A 17,690-nucleotide genomic window follows, 5' to 3' on the forward strand; every position below is an offset into this window, starting at 1 on the left:
CACATTGTAAGAATTCAACCATTGCACTCCCTGTAGCTTCATTGACAATCTTGAACTCTGGCCACCGTGACCGCAAATCAATTAAAACCAACAAAAAAGTCGTACAAAATATCCAAGACCAAGTCACACCACACTTTCTCTGGGATATCCATCTTTACCATGGGCTGAAAATGGGCCACCACACCCTTACCCGACTACCGACACTCAACACGTATTCCTAGAGCTCTTTCTATATTGCAAACAAACCCAGGCCACCAGTACTCTCTGTGCAAAACTTTGTTTTTGGTAATTGCTATGTGACCTTCATGGGCAGACTCCACCATCCTCCTCTTTAAGGTCTTTGGAACAGCGCTGTCCCACTGATACAAAATTCCTCCTTTGGTACTCAATTCAGAACGTTCTTACCAAAAGATCCTCTCTTCATCACTCAACAACCACTTTTCGGGCAAACCATTGCTCACAAACCCAATTACTCTTCGAGATCACTTTCCTCTCTCAAAGTCCTACACCATTCTTCCTGTGACACCACTCCATCCTGGGCCACAAACACGGTATCCATCACTTCTGAAACCTCATCTTCAACAAGTCCATTCTAACTCGACAGATGATCTGCTAACACATTCTCCTTTCCTAGTATCACCACCATCACAAATTTGTGTCCCTGCATTCTGGTCACTGATCCTGCAACTCTCCTCCACACATAGTCCAACCCCATTTCTTAAAAAAATCCCTTTAAGGGACTTCTGATCGGTTTTTATGGTATACTCTGTCCCCCACGCAAAGTTTTGACATTTCTCTGCTGCTCAGTGACATGCAAGGGCTTCCTTTTCAAGAACAGAATAGTTTCTTTCTGCCCCCCTCAACAACCTTGAAGCACGATTGATCACATGTTCTGAACCATCCTCCCCAAACTGCGCTAAAACTGCACCAATGCCACTTGCATCTACGGTAAAGACACATCTTCTGTTGGTTACTGAATTGCATAAGCTGCCGCGCCAAATCAATTCTTCTTTTACAAAAAAAAGTATCTGTTGAGCTCACATAAATCTATGCAGAGCCTCAACTCACCATTCGGCTTCTACACCACCACCATAGGTGACACTCGTACCACACTTCCTGCCTTCTCTATCACACCAGATACTTTAAATTTTTCAAGTTCCATTCTCACACCGTATCTCGTCACCAAGGGAACCAAACAATTTTGCTGCAATTGGGACACTTCCTTCCTTAAGTACTATTTTATGCCTCATACCTTTCACGAGTCCAATATTTTTCAAGAATAACTGGGATATAATTTAACACCACACACACACCTTGCTACATGCAGCAATTCAACAGCCCGGATTGATATCAGGTGGCAAAAACACTTAATTGTCCACCCACCTCCCTCTGTATCACCTCCCCTGAGATCAACTAAAACTTTGCCCTGAATCTGACATAATTCTCACATACTTTCCAGCAACTTCAACTTCCGCAAATTGACTTTCACAATCCTCCTCATGAGCACACTTCACCATTTTGACCAAAATCACTTCTATTTGATCCTCGTCCTCATCCCCAGAAGATTTCTGCCCTTCCTCATTCACATACAACACCTTCGGCCCTTGGAGTCAGGAGTCTCTTGGACATGCTGACCACTTCCCTTTTGCTTCTTCCCTTTACCAACTTCGCACGGCCTCAGCAATTCATAGGTAGGAGCTTTACTCTCCTTCATGCCAAGTTAGCCACACTCATCATTGAATGTTCAACCCTTTTTGCAACACTTATGACTTCATCCAAACTTGGCTCATCTTTCAGTCACCATTCCTCTCTTATTTTGTCATTATTACAGTGAATCATAGATTGATCTCATATATTCACCTAATTTGGCACCAAATCTGCAGGATAGGGACAAATGGCAAAGAGCGGTCAGATACTACTCAACTGGTTCCCCATCTTCCTGCACTCCAACTCCAAAATTGTCTCTCTCTAGGATTGTGCAGGTTTTAGGATTCAAATGTATATCCAACTTCTGCATGGCAGTATCAAATTTATTTGACACAGACTCCTCATTCGACTGATCCAATTCTGGCAAAGATTTCATATATGCACTGTCCCTCGTATCCTAGGTTTTATAGTCTGCAGATATGGTATTGCCACAAGCAGCTCTCACGTAATAGAGAAATCCTTTCTTCCATTGCACTCACTTAATCTTCACTGGACAAGGACTAGGCATGAAAGCGGGTGGATTCCTGGCAGAAAGCACCATTATTTTATTATAATACCCTGTTTGGGTAAGTCACTGTTTCCCACAAGGTTAGTGAAGCACAAGAAAGCATCCCACTTGCACCTAGAACAGGTTGCACCGACCGCTGGATCAAGAAATGTGGCGCACGCACAACTACATTTTCTACGCTGATATTTTAGCTTGAAGCATTTAGATATTTCGTTCTCCCTGCTGCGCAAGCTGAGGCAACCTTTTGTCTCTTCTCCGGCACCTTTATTCGCAGACACACGTTGAATCCAGCAGGGCACACAGATGGTTAGTGTGCGGTGCTGGTCGATGGACGTTCATCACAGCACAATGGGTAACTGTCACCAAAACATCAGAGGCGAGGCAGTCTTGTGCCCCCGGTGGCCACGCCACAGAGCCAGTACTGAGCACGGCTGTCAGCAGCACTGGATTCCGCTGGTGGTCACTGGCAAGGGTTCACTTGTTGCCAGTTAAATAACGACACTAGCAAGGCTCTGGTAAGAGATTTTCTACTGATTTATTGAAGACAAGGTAACTCGCAACAATCCCCAGCTCCAGTCAGCTTTACTCCAATTCCTAAACTGACCGGATACCAAAAAAAACATTCCACCATGGGATTCCAGAAACCACAGTTCCATAGCCTGAAGATGCTCAACATAACAGAGAATGCAAAATACAACATTTCTTTGGGCCAAGAGGGCCTTCAGGTTGGCACTGGTAAGAGGTACTTGGATGCTTCTTGGGTCTTTTAGTAGAATCTAGAAAACTGTGCTCCCTCTGTGCTAATCCTACTGTTATGCTATTTTTGAGCGGTTTTAATAACCAGTTTCCTCCACACCACTGTGTTATTATGCATGATTTTAAACTTGTTCTAACCTTTGTTTTTGTTTTTTAAAGGCAACCCATTGGCGCATGTTCATTCATTACTGTTGAGGCTGCTCACCTTTAAGCTACCTTTCCTGCCTAACATCAATTCTGCGCAGAGGGTGAGCTCCAAGCTTTATATCAAACTAACTTAACGCACAAACTCCAAAGAGACAGTGAATGAGGATGAGACATCCCCACCCTTTCAGGTCGTATTAGAAAGATTTTCCAGCCTTCTTCCCTCTGCATCAACCATGTAAGAAGGTGGAGAGGTCACATCTGGACCCCAAGAGGGATCTCAGTTACCATGTGTCAGACAAACATCAGGAAGGATGACCAGCTGTTTGTCAGTTTTGCTGGTGCTCCGGCTGTGAGGGCATGAGCCAGATGGGCCCTGTCCAGGTAGATTGTTCTTTGCTGCTTTAAATGCTACGATTTGGTCAGCGAAAAGGAGCCAGCCAGTCCCTTTCTACCAATGGTACAGTGGCTACCTCTGCCTTGTAGAGGGGGTTTCCATTTTGTGGACATCTACTATGTCGGTATCATTACCCACATTTGACAAACATTACTGCCGGTATTGCAGATCGGGTCAAGAGGCTCACTTTGGTTGTGTGGTGCACCAGAGTTTCCTAGTGCAAGCAATGGATTCTCGCTTTCTACACTTCTGCAGGTTCTGGGCAGCTCAGTGAGGGTAAGGTGAAGAAGCCATGGTAGGAAGGAACCCATTAGCACAAATCATTCAGTAATCTTCCGATTAATTTGTCCTTGCTCCTACAGATGACTTATCGCCCTTTTAACCTACCCTAATTAGTGCCTTCTTGTAACCCTCTTGCAGTTCTGCAGTTACTCAGCCTTTGTGCTGAGAGAAACGGTAGAACAGATGTCATGGAGCACAGCAGCTCGATATATACCACCTACAACATCACATTGAGTGTCATGGACAGCAATAAAACATAAATGAAGTGCGCCCCCAGTGACTGAAAACATTTTTAGATCGTGAAGATGAGGAATCCGTTCGGAGAAATTAAGACACTAGCAATGGCAACACAAATCTGTAGGCATGCAAATTTGTAAGTGCTAAACCAACTTCAAACACTACATAAGATCCAGATAAGACCTGTAGTACAAAACTAGAAGTATGCACCAGAACATTCTTTAAACATTTCATCAACTGACTTACCTAATTTAAGAGCTCCAGCAAGGCCACGTATTACAGTAACAGGGTTATTTGGGTTTGTACAAAACTGATGTAACGGTGGGAAGAAAGCATCACGTTTACTCTCCAACTGCAAAAAGATAACATTCACTTTTAGATTTCACTTTTATGTATTGATTTTTCCATAAATACAAAAAAGCAACAAGTTAAAAAAAAAACTTTCCACAAAAGTCTTATCAATGTTTTCTTAAACATCTCATACCATTTTCATATCATATTTGAATAGAGATTAGGAGAATAGGGAAATCGTCACACTTAACAAGTCTGAAGGTGCCATACACATATACTCCCAATCATGAAACTAAAGGCAGTAAGTAAAGAGCAAAAAAGGTTTCCAAAGAAAATCTGCCATAAATAGTGTGTTGCTTTCTTTCCTGTAAAAGTAAGTTGCGATACATCATCCATAACCTGTTAATGAGGGCACTGCACAGGGCCACAAAATGACAAGCTCCTAGTATAGAAGTGCACAAACATTTTCTTTTCATAATTTAATTAAAAGACTGAATATCCAAAGAAGTATGAGTCACAACGCTGTTAAAGTAATCAACTGTGGAAATAGTTTTTATTTGGATATTTGACAGCACAGACCTAGCAAAAAAAGCAGCAGACACTTGCACATGTAATTTTTATTTTACCAAGGATATATAAAAATTGAGGTTGTGACTGGATTGCAGAAACCAGGATATGATGGTGAGGTGGTGTGACCACTTACGTGGTATAAAACTAGATTGGAAATATAAATAAAATATTACTCATCAGTAATTGTCTTTGAGACTTATCAGCTTAGAATCACATGTTTTGCACAGGAGACCATCTAGAGTTTGGTGAGATTTACATCTTCTTTTCGAATTTGAAAAGGTGACATTGAAAAGGGGGGTGCCTATTATCCTATGCCCATCTCAAACGTTCATGTACCGATGATCCTTCGCATGTCGACGTACCCTAATTGTTTATTTTCTGAAACGATGGCCGTGATGTTGAGCGATGCAGGTGCGCAGGAGACTTATACGCAGCACGCTTCACTACGTCCACGCAACCCTGCCTATAAGAACTGAAGTATGAACGCTCTACGGCAAAGCCCTCGCAGGACAAGGCTGCGGTGCTGAGCGACGGAGGTGTTTGGCAGCAATGGGGTAGTAGCGCAGAATTTCAGTGCGGACGACTTCACCTTCCTTTCTGTGGCTGCAAGGTAAGAAGGTGCGTGGAGCGTTAATATCGCTACTTTCCACGCATCCCCCCCACCCTTGTGCCCCTTCGCACTCTTGCATACGATTTCTCCCCCTGCAATCAACACTCGTCCCCCACGTTTGCGTCTCACCCTCTTAATTCGGCTCCTGCGCAACTTAGGCTGCGTGCACTCTCTCGCAACATTTTTCTCGGTGTACTCCATTGCCACGTGCGTTCCCTCGCATCGTACGTCCCCGAAACATGCTTGTGTGCGCTCCCTCGCAACTGGCTGTGTGCGCTCCCTTGCTTCTCTAGCTGGGTGCGCTCTCTTGCATTGTAGGTCCCCACATCCTGTTCCACCCCCACACCCAGTGTTCCCCTTTCTTCTTGATCGATTGTGTACTGTTTGACATTGTGTTTGCTCCACTGCATTCCTTCCTCTAGGCTCCAGTTGTGCTCTGTGCCTTGTTGTTGGTATTGACTTTGCGTTTAGCCCTACAGTTTTTATTGTGTTGTTCTACACGGTCTGTGGCAATACACTGCATTGCCTGTATTCCTCACCTCCACGTTCCTGTTGAGCTCGGTGTTTTGCTTTTGGTTCTGTGTTGTATCTGCTTTCTTACTTCTAGGTTCCCAGTTGTGCCCTGTGCTTGGCTTCTGATTCTGTATTGGATTTGTTTTCTCTACTTCTAAGTTCCCTGCTACGCTCTATGCTTTGTTGTGGGTTCTGTTTTCAGGTTGATTTTTAGGTCTGTTCTTGCTCTTTGTTGTGACCCCCCCTCTCATGGCCCCCCCACCTTGTGCCTACCCCCCCCGTCTACCCCCCCAACCTCTGCTCCATGCTTGGGCGCCCCCCTTTCCTCCCCGCACCCTATTTGGTGCTCTGTGTCTCACACCCATCTTCCCTAACTGCTTTTCTATCTACTATCCTATCGCTCTCATTAGGTATGGCAGGAAGAAGCACAAAGGGGACATCCTGGTCTCCAAACCAGGCCTCCCTATCGCAGATACCTACACCAGTGCTTACACCAGACAGAACCTTACCGATATGCTCTTTGTCATTCCCTCTCCAGGCCCATGGACCCCCATATGGTCTCCGTTCTCTCTCCTTTTTCCTCTTCTCCCATTAATGGTGGCACCCGTTGGGATGACCTCCTGGCCCCCTTCCACTCCTCCAAGGCCATCATTAAAGTCTACCTAAATGGCACAGTCTTGGTCCAAGGCCCTCAGGCCAATCTCCTGCTTTTTGATAGACGCTTCCAGCGCATTATCAACTTACTTTCCTCTCCTGCTATCCCTTCTTACACTCTGGCTCCTCTGCTGCCTCCTTCCTCAGCCACCTCTCCGGCACCTCCTGCTGCTTTGCTGCCCACCCTGTTGCCTCCCCCCTCCACCACCCCTCTGGAACATTCTTTCTCTCAGACTACCCTGCCTTCTCTTCCTTCCTCTTCTGCCCATCCTCCAGCACATCCAACACTTCCGCAGGAGGTACCTCTGGCCTGTACCCCTCCCCGGAAGTCCTTCAAATGTGGCAACATGCTCCAGGTCGCAACTCTCAACGCTCGTTCAGCTGTCAAACATTCCTATGACATCTGCCAGCTCTTGGAAGAGCTCGATTTGGATGTACTCCGTCACGAGTTTTGACACTCTCCTTCCCAACGGCTACAGGACGCTCTCCAAACCCAGACCCAACCGTCCCAGTGGGGGTGTAGCCTTGATTTTCCTGAAGTGGATCCCTGCTTCTATCATTCCAATGCAGGATTACTCCTCCTTTCAATGCCTGGTCTGCAGGCTATCTCTCCTGGTCCCTCTCTCACTGTGGTCACTATCTATAGGCCGCCTGGCCAGGTTGCCCTCTTTCTCCGAGTGAGCTGACCTCTCCTCCTCCCTCTTTCTCTCAACTTCTCCTCCTCATAGACCTGAACATCCATCTGGATGCTACCAGCCTTTCTTCGAGACTCTTTCGCAACCTCTGCAACTCTCTCTCTCGCTATTGTTCCCTCTGGCCGACTCATCCACAGGGCATACCTTGGATGTCTTATCTCGTCAGACCTCCCCCTCCCTAACACTCTCACCACTCCTCTCTCGAAGTGATCACATTGGCCATTGCTCCCACCTCTCTCTCCATCCCTTAGGCCAACCCGACTCCGACTCCTCCTCCTGCGGTCTCTCCTCCTCCTGAGGTGGACACTCCCCCCTCCTTTCTCCTGTTCACCCCAGACAATGTTTCTAGACAAGTCTCACCTATGCAAGTCTTTTCAAAGCAGGTTCTCCCCTGCTCATCCAGAACCATCAAGGACCACATCGACACCATTGCTTCAGCCTTGGCCAATTTCTGCAATCAGTCCTTTGTCACTGTATCTTTCCCCTACCCCTTAAGCACTCCCTTGTGTAGCCCCTTCTAAAGAAGTCCGAACTCTGACTTCAGGAGCCATGCTGCCAAGTTAATCGAGTTGGGTTGAGGATGCACTGTTAGCCCCTCGTGCTGGAGTAGCTTGTACCGGCACGGGAGTTTGATGGGGTCGCACACCACTAGTTTGTGTAGGTGTGGATATTATGGTTGTCTCGCCCACATAGGAGCAACTAGGATGAGCTTCATCGGTTCCCTGTGGATCTTGTTCACCACTTTCCTCATCAGAGGGGTTGGTGGAAAAGCATAGGCAAACATCCCTGACCAATTCATCCATAGGGTGTTCCCCTTGGAGCCTGACTGGGGGAACCTGGATGCGAAGTCTGGGCATGGTCTGTTTTCGCTTGTGGCGAATAGGTCTTTAGTGGGGAAACCCCATTGAGAGAAGGGGTCTCCTACGACTTCTTCGTGTAGTCACCACTCGTGTTCCTCTGGGAGGGGGATCGCTGCTCAGAGCATCTGCTAGCGAGTTGAGTTCCCCTGGAACATGTTGGGATGACAAGTAAATCTTCTGTTTAAGTGCCCATTTCCAAATGTTCTCGGCAAGTTTGGACAGATTGGGAGAACGAGTGCCCCCTTGTTTGTTTAAGTAAAACATTGCAGTCGTGCTATCTGTTATCTGAAGACTGCCAGAAGTTCTAGCAGATTGATGTGGTTCTGAGCCACTCTGTGAGACCAGAGACCCTGAGCTGTATGGTGAAGGTAGTGGGCTCCCCACCCTGCTAGGGGGGGAGGGGGTCTGTTGCGACAACAGCCTGTATCTCTGGATCGCAGAAGGGTTTCCCTTTCGTAAGATTCTCTCTTGTCCACCAGCAAAGACTCTGTACTAGTGTTGGAGAAACAACCACTAGATTATCCTACTGACCACTTGCTTGAGACCACTGTTTCGCCAACCATTCCTGCATGGGTCGCATGTGCAGGAGCACGTGGGCAACCAGGTAAATGCACGATGCCATCATGCATAGCAAACGCATAGCTTTGCGCACCCTTATTTGGTGACCGGCCTGATAGAGGAATTTGCAGCAACAGATTTCAAATTGTTTCCTCTGATGGAAAGGCCAACCCCTCTTGGGTATTTAGGACAGCTATTACGAACTGTTTTGAGGTGCTTGGCACCAGGCTTGATTTTTTCCTCGTTGATTGAGAAGCCCAATTGGAAGAGGAGGTTGATTTTTCTTTGGATGTTTGGTCTGCAAATTAGGGGGACTCCCCTGTAATGAGCCAGTCGTCCAGGTAAAGGTACACTGGGATTGCCTCCCTGCGTAAGTGCCCCACCAACACCGCCAGTACCTTGGTGAATACCTTGGAGCCGAGGCTATTCCGAAGGGCAGCACCTTGAATTGGTAGTGCTGGTTGTCTATCTTGAAACAGAAGAATCTTCTGTGCGCTAGGAACATTGAAATATGAAAATATACATCTTTCATATCCAATGTTGCCATGTAATCCCCCTTTTTTAGTAGGGGGATTACCTCTTGTAGTGCAGTCATGCAGAATTTTTGTGGCTTAACATACTTGTTTGCAGGGCGCAAATCTAATACTGGGCGCATTGTCAGATCTTTTATTGGCACGGTTTGCCTGGCTGCCCGGGACAACTTCTATGGCGTCCTTTGCTAGCAGAAAGGCAATCTCCTCGAGGAGGATCTTCTGATGTTCCAGAGAGTGTACCTTCTGTTGCGGAGGATGGTCGTGGGGGCGCCCTAGCAACTCTATGCAGTATCCTCTGGACACACTGGACAGCACCCATCTGTCTGAAGTGATCCCCTTCCATGCGTGGGTGAAGGTGGAAATGCGGCCCCCTACTGGGGATGCATGGGAGGGGACCTGAAGCGGAACGTCACTGTTTGTTGGGTGGCGTACCACCTCTGGCGGGGCTGCCTCTACCCCTAGTGCGGCCCCTGCGCTGCCCTCTGGGTAGGCCCTGTGAGGAGTGGGATTGATTGTTTTCCCATGAGGTTCCCCGATTCTGGTAATAGTTTGAATCCCTTTGGGAACTTTGGCCCCGAAAGCGGCAAAAATTGTTGTTTCCCCTCTGTCCAGAGGGTTTGTTGGCGTGTTGGCCAACAGATTTTAGGGTCTCGTACTCATCATTAGTTCTTTTTAAAGCTTCCTCCACTGCCTTGCCGAATAGTACGTTCGGCTCTAAAGGCATATGTATTGAGAGTGGCTTGGGTTTCAGGTTTGAACCCTGACTGCCTTAGACAAGCGTGACGCTTTATAACATTGCCTTCGGCTATTAACCTTCAAGCATTATCTGCTGCATCAAAGTTTGTCTTTAGTATGCATCCTGATACAGACCTTCCATCTGCTGCCAATTGAGCCAACTAGCTCTTTAGGGGTTCGGGTGCGGAGGATACCAAAGAAGATACCTCCTCCCACTGAAGGCAATAGCTTGCCAAAAGAGTGGCACTGTTGGCAATTCATGCCTGATAGGCGGAAGTGGAGGCAACCTTTCTACCCAGAGCGTATAGTCTTTTACTCTCTTTATCAGGTGTTGCTTCAGAAGTCGCAAGCAGTGTACCTGCCCTCTTTCTGGTGGTTGTTACGACCAGGGAATCTGGTTTTAAATTGGCCCCTAATGTACAGGGGATCGGAGGGTGCAGCACGGAACAATTTCTCGACTCGTGATTTAACCGCACAAGTGAGATTTGGGGTTACCAGTGAGGGATCAGTCCTACGTTGGATGCATTTTAATATAGGGATAACCTGAGTAATGGCTCTCTTGTCTCCTAGGATCTTTTCAGCGAAATCCATGTCTTCTTGGACACCCTGCGTGTCAATATGAAAATGGGCAGCTGCCTTAACCAACCACTCCTCAATGAGGTACTGGCTATCTACCGGCGAGTCATGCACCGAGGGGTCTTTAGGAATCGGGGAGTCAAGATTGTAGGCTTCAGCCGCCTCCTTCTACTCCTCCTCCTCCTCCTCCTGGTCCTAGTCATCCCCATAATAAGAGACCCCTGTCTGGTCTTCCACCAATTGTGGTTCTGTTTCATCACAATATGAATCAGGGTGGTAAGATTCAACCACAAAGGAGTCTGTGAACAAGTCCTGAGCTGGGGCGTCAGAGCAGAGTTTTTTAGCAGGGGGCTGAGAGGATTTAGGTATTGCCTTAGACCCCGAAGGTGCAGAGGTAGCCGGGCTGTTGGCATAACTATGAAAGTAATTAGGGTCCTTTTCATAGAAGTCAGCCATAAATGACATCCTTCTCATGACCCTATCAATATCAGCTGAGTTCCATTCTCTGGAGCTAGGAACAACAACCTGTTCTGGTTCCTCATCAATGCCCATCTCGTGAGCAGTGGGAGGAATGATTTTACTTTTAGTGGTAGGGTCAAAGACCTTGGACTTTTCTATAGATTTAGGGGCCTTCTGTTTCTCCTTATGAACATGGTGTTCTGAAGATGACCTTATGTTGTTTATCTCCCTTCCCATGACTAGAGGAATGTTTTCCAGTGTTTTTAGGGGCCTCTGAGGGATTTGATGCCTCATGTCGAGTTTCGCAGGTGGTATTCGAGGAAGGACGTCGAATCTCGGGTGTAGACGCTACGTGTCTTGACTGAGGAGGATAGAGGGCGGAATCGTCATCTGACGATCAGGCCTCTGGTACTATTGATAGTGCGACACCTTTATCAACCGAGGACGGTTGGTCTTTGTCATGAGGCAAGCGGGAACGCTCAAAGGACACAGATTCATTGGACCGCTCACTTGGTGTCTTCCGTTGCCGATCGCTCGACACGCGTGTCGAGTCATGGCGGGGGCTGATGTATGTGTAGCGCTCTTGCTGCCGGGTGTTGTCCCCACAACATGGCCGCCGGCCAGTCCTTCAGGGTCAGAGGCCTACGCGTGGGTGTCCGAAGTCAACCTTTTGCCCTCGCCCTCCGATTCGGTGGCGCTGCTGCCCTCTCTCAATGTCCCCTCCACTTCCATGGCTTCTAGCTGCCTGGCGTAGTGGGCCCAGCGTTTAGTTGCACGGTCCGACAGGTAGCCTCGGGATGGTCTTGTGGGAGACACAGATTGCATGTATTGTGCTTATCCACCCTGGGAAACTTCATATTACACTTAGGGCAGAATTTGAATGGAGTACTTCCAAGGCCCGAAGTCCGTCGTGGCAGTCCTCGACGGCTGGCTTCCTTGATCTTCACCGGCATAGGGTGGAAGTGAACGGTGAAGTTTTTTTAACAGTAATTTTAAATATAAACGGCTAAAGCAGAGTGAACTCCTCAACATGCGTTCGACTAGTATGGCGGAAAGAAACAATCTGAGGGTCCTACACGCGTGAGGGATCATGGGTACAGGGGACGTCACACTAGGGATAGTATTACTGGCACCCTCTGGTTGGACGCCCTTTGAGTTTTGAAAAACAAACTAATACTCTGCAGCTTCCACTAGATGTCAGCCTATGCACAGCATGTGATCTAAGCAGATTCCACAAGCCTCAGAAATATATATATATCTTTTTCTCTCTCTCTCCCTCTCTCTCTAAGAACCTTGGTGTCATCTTCGACTCAATCCTCTCTTCACATTTTCGAAATCTCTAAGAAGTCAAACTATCAGCTACCCCATTCAGAGGTATTCTTCCTTTTCTCACCTTCCTGCAGAAGCTCAGTGTCTCCAGAGCTCTGGTCCTCTCTAGGCTGGACTACTGCAACAGCCTATTTTTAAATATGTCTGCTTGTACTCTTCGACCTTTACAACTTATCCAGAACAGGACTGCGAGACTTGTCCTTGGCCTCAAGCCCAGGTATCGTATCTCTCCAGCACTGAAATGTCTTCACTGGCTCCTCGTGGCTGTAAGGATCAAGTTCAAGACCCTCTGCATCGTCCACAATGCTTTCAGGGGCCAGGTACCGCTCTGCCTCTAACTTTCTCTTCCAAAACATCTTACTTCTTGCGCTCTCTGCTCATCCACCTCTAAGGGTGAGACACTTGTCCAAGCAGAGAGTTGGGGGGCAGATCGTTCTCCTCCTCCTCCTCGGCTGGGGCCTCCCCCCTGAAACAGCCTCCCTGCTTCTCTTAAACTTGAGCAGAAGCAACTCCAGACCTTCCTTTTCGCTTCCGCTTTCTCTCTTCCTCTCCCCTGCTGATGTACCAGACTGCTCCGCGCACTGGTCACCTGGATACCCTCTGAACTCAGGCCCAGGCTCCTGCTTGTCCAGCTGCCCTTGCACTGCCTCCAGGCTCCCCCAGCACTAAAGTGTCTGCTGCTGCAACCCTACAGTCCCTTCTCACTGCACCTTTGAGCCACATGCACTTCTCCCCCCCCACCCCAGCACATCTGTGCTTCCCTCTTCCCTGCACTTGCGCAATCCAAATGACAAGGCCTAGTAAGATTTTTGTTTTGCCCACTCTTTGTTTCCCCCGCCTTGTCGCGCCTAGAAACACTTGTGTCGAGGAGTGTTATAAATGCCATATCATATCACATGTATGTAATTGATTTTGTTTTCATTAAAAAGACAACTTCCTTTCACTCCCAAGTAGGGAGACTGAGTGGTTTGCATGTGGTTCAAACCAGATACAAGCCTCAGAAAGACTATTACTGGTAAGTAGTATTTGCCTTCTGGGGCTTGTGAATTTTATTAGATTCACATGTTTTGCATAGATTCTCAAGCAGTATACGCTTAAGGTGACAGGTGAGTGGAAGAAAAGTGTCAAACAAATCTTGAGGTATTGCCTGACTTACTTGGGAGACATTACTAACTTACTTCAAGTGGACCGTTAGCAAGAAAAGCTAATGTTGCTCCTGTACTTCGTCTCGAATGAGCTCTTGGTGGAAACTGATACATATAACTGATCTGTTTTAGGGATCAGTTTTGTCCTTTCTAGTTAGTGCACAACTGGACATAGTACTTGTTTGAAAAGGTTTTCCTTTAACTTGTTTCCTCAACTGCATTACTTCCCTTGTCTTCTTTCTCATTCTTATGGGGAAACTGTTCAGTCCTTAAGACTATCAGTACTGAGAAACTGTGTCTCAGTCGGATTATTTTTTTTAATTTTTTACATTGTTGCACTTGCAAACATCTGAAAAACTGAAGGGGAACTCCAAGAGTAAGGTAGCTAACCGGTCAACCCTGGAACTCTGAACTATAAAACAAACAATAGACCTTTCCTTCTTGCATAGCTAACATGTGAGGGAATGGCGGACAGGTTTAGTCTGTGTGACTAACAATCCAATAGTCACTCAAAGAATTGTAAAATTATTTTAAACATTTTTATTAAACAATTGAGCATAATCTAAAATTTGTATCCCACATTTAATACCCAAATCTCAAACCTTATTACCAATCAGCAGAAAAACAAAGATTGGTGATCTTTGTTCAAACCAAAGTTAACAACTCGTACACATCATACAAATGAATGCTACCTATTTACTGCTAAGTAAATCATACAAAAAAAAACACATAGTACAGTATGAAATACAAAACATCACCATTAAATCATAAGGGTGTACTCACAAACTATAAACATATGACTAATGCAGTATGAAATTTAAGAGCAACAATTTGTAAAAAGAGCAATATATTAATGCTCTGTTCAAACCCATTCAAACCCAACGTGTTTCATTCCCATATAACACAAAATGATTGTTCTTTCGGGGGAAATTCTACAGGGGATTATTTGCAGGGTAGCAATATCACTGTGGTTCCTGCTCCTTGAGGGACAATATTTTTCATATGTGTCGTCCTACCACCATGATATCAGAGTATCTGATTTCACTAGCCGAAGGGGTCTTATTCCGCTGTACCAGTAGTATCATGTGTTTGGCAGTCTGATTAGTCGACTTTACGGTTCTCAACTCGGCTGGAAGCCGTCCATGTCCTTTTGTTAGGGGATGACTTTATACACTCTCATCAGCGCTTTGCTATCACCTATTATAGTTGTGGCTTTCTTTTCCACAGCGTCCTTTAATTAATCCGGCTCACCGTAGGTGAGGTACACATAAGAATATATCAATGGTAAACAGATTACCGTTACGCGGTGTCTTCCCTTGTCAGGTTATTGTTCCGGGGTATCTGGAGCGGCTAAACAGTTGTCCGGGGTTACTGCGGGTGCATCACCTAAAGGTAAAGTGTGATTGGGATAATTTGTATCCTTACAACATTTTCTATAATGGTTTTTTAGTTACCTATTGTTACGTTCACCTGGCTCCCACAGGGGCGTCGGTCGGACCCGGACTGCTGCGGTCTCCACCAACGTGATGCGTAGTGCAGAGATGACAGACTGGACTGGCCCTCCTAATCTCGTCTGCTTGACCCGTAGAAGGATTCTTCTGCAAGTGGAGAGAGGAATTTAGCCACCCGTGGATTCTAGTGATGGCACCTCCCTGCTCTCCCCACTAATCAACTCCGAAATCCCCTTCCAGTACTCTCACCTTATATTCTTGAAAGATGAGCTCTCCATCCTGCGTGGATTGCAGGGGCGCTTAGATAGCAGTTGCTTCACTGGTTAGAAGGCGTTGGGGGGAGTTCCGGACGAGAGTTGACTCTGAGGTTCTTGGTGAAGACCAGTAAGTATAGAGTTCATAGAGTTCAATATGTCTGATGTTCACACTTGTCCCATTCCTTTCTTATCTTGCAGTGGAGTTCGAGAAAAGATGGTCTCGTGGCGGTAGATGGCATTCAGGTAAGAGTCTGTATTACCCGATGCTTTCCGGTAAATAATGCATGTATTTAACATGTTGTTTTCTCTCCGTTTTCAGATGCGGCGTTTGAAGAAGTGGAGAGTTAAAGAATAATGCCTCCGGTGGTAAATCAGGTAAGTCTATGGTGGTAAGAGAGATTGTATTTGTTGGCTCTCTCGGCTCACCTGGTTATTTCTTTTGTCCCCAGATGCCAGAGCCCGGCGAAGAAATGATGGAAGCAGCGCCGGATCGTAAGGTGATGTGAGGACTGGCGAGTATGGCGCGGCGCTGCAGCTGGCAATGTGACACGTGTAGAACTAATGTCCTTTCCCGGTGCTGAGACGTGATGGTTCCGGAATCAGGTGAGAAACTGGAATAAAGTTGGTTTTCTAACCTTGCCTTCTGCTTTCCTTCTTCTCTAGGAGCTCCGGATTCAGGACGAGCGTGGCAGAGGTCTGGATGCTGACTTGCAGCAACGGTAAACTTTACGCTGCTGGATGCAGAATAACACGAAGCGTGTGTTGCTGGTCGGGCGTGGTTTAAATAGCTTCAAAAATAGTCCCAGGTAAGAAGTACCTAGAATCACACTCGAATAAAAAATAGTCCCTGTAGTAAAATAGTCCCTTCCAGGCATCACGTTGGATTGGAGTCATTTGCAGCATGGTCTGCCTGAGGTAAGTAATGACTATGAGCCTGGCGCCTTGGGCGCCAGGACTGATTTCTACTATGAGGCTGGCACCTAAGGCGCCAGGACTGAACCCAGATAGCCCCTAGCTGCTGAGGTTTTAATAAATGTCTTGATGCCTGCTCCAGAGGCTGATGGGCTTGGTCCAGATGCCTGGGGGTAGGCATCACGACACCTATCCAACATACCTAACATGAGCTAGTACCAGGTGACATTTCTTATAGTGTATTTTATACTTTTTACTAATGCACTTATGCAATTACAACAAAGGGCTACTAAAGGTGGCTAGCACCCCAAGATGGCAATGCTACAAGGTTTTTGCATGTCCATATTGTACTTTGGCCTTCTTCTTGCCTTTTCAGATCAGGAGATGCCATACATCCATACTTTCGTGAACAAAGGGGTGCTTTGAGAGAGCCTGGATGTGGGGGGCTGAAGCTGTATGGTCCCAAAACACATCCAGGTGCCTGAAAGTCTAGGACAGATATGGTGGCCAGTGACTACTTATGAACGGATAGTCCCTGCCTGTTTGAATGGTGCAAATCTTTCACTGTTGGACCTGGGCGAGTATCCAGTCCGGATTCGAGATAAAAGGCGGACTTTGTGCAGCCATTCTTCCAATCACAGTTGGAGTCAAGTGCTCTGCGAAGAAGAGAAGCCCTTTGTGAACAGACGCCGACCCCTGCAGCTGACTAGCACCAACTTCAATGAAGTCCTGCTTCTTTGCCTGATCTCAAGACCCTTGTTGTGGTTGCAACCCCTGGACCAGTGGGAATAACCAGCCTCAAACCCTCCTCTTTAGGGTTAAGATGAATTGCTAGAATCTGGCCTGGTGGTCATAGTGGCCGCCGTAGTTATGATGAACAAGGAGCTCTGACAGATCAGCTGAAAACCAATCAGGGTACGATGAAGAGCAGTCAAGGCTTAGTCTCAGGAGAGTGTGAGTGGGGTCAGGGGCCCCTCAGTCTACACTAAATTGCGCACAATAATTATTTAGACTGTTATAAAAATACAGGCCTTTAGAACACACTGAAAACACCACTAGAAGGTTGCACTACCAAGCAATACTCTTTAATATAAATGCATACAATAACTATTATTTTCACTTAATAAACATCAGATGACTGAATCAAGCAAAACCAGGTAAGTTAGATGCAGTAAATAAATGATGGGAGCCAATCACAAGAACAATATCCTAACGTGAGAAGTTAAGTGTTAAATCCGCTGGTGGCAATAGTGCCGAAATTTGGCAGAAAGCTGGTGGATTTACATTCAGCTCATAGCTGGGAGGTGAATCCTCCAACTTACTGACAAACGCATAACTGGGCGGCACTGAAACTCAGCAGTAAACGGTATTACCGCCGCATTTTACCACACCGTCCAATTTAAAATGAAGCCCTATGTTTTCAACCAGTATGCTTTCTCTTTAGAAAGGATTCAATGGGCTTGTGGTGGTGATTAGTTATTCAACAATTTACCAAAGGGAACCTAAGGTTT

At 46.6% G+C, this 17,690-nt stretch overlaps 1 protein-coding gene across 5 annotated transcripts in view; it reads right to left on the reverse strand.

Annotated features, from left to right (window-relative positions):
• Positions 1-17,690, reverse strand: part of KDM6A (lysine demethylase 6A) — a 1,954,130-nt gene that overhangs the window by 636,905 nt on the left and 1,299,535 nt on the right. For all 5 annotated transcript variants that reach the window (XM_069636498.1, XM_069636499.1, XM_069636495.1 and 2 more), the window contains one exon: positions 4,278-4,383. In XM_069636498.1, coding sequence (XP_069492599.1) covers positions 4,278-4,383 — 106 coding nt within the window. The remainder of the gene's footprint in view (positions 1-4,277; positions 4,384-17,690) is intronic.

This window comes from Ambystoma mexicanum, chromosome 7p (assembly GCF_040938575.1).
Source record: "Ambystoma mexicanum isolate Mex_15411 chromosome 7p, UKY_AmexF1_1, whole genome shotgun sequence".
Lineage (NCBI taxonomy): Eukaryota > Metazoa > Chordata > Amphibia > Caudata > Ambystomatidae > Ambystoma > Ambystoma mexicanum.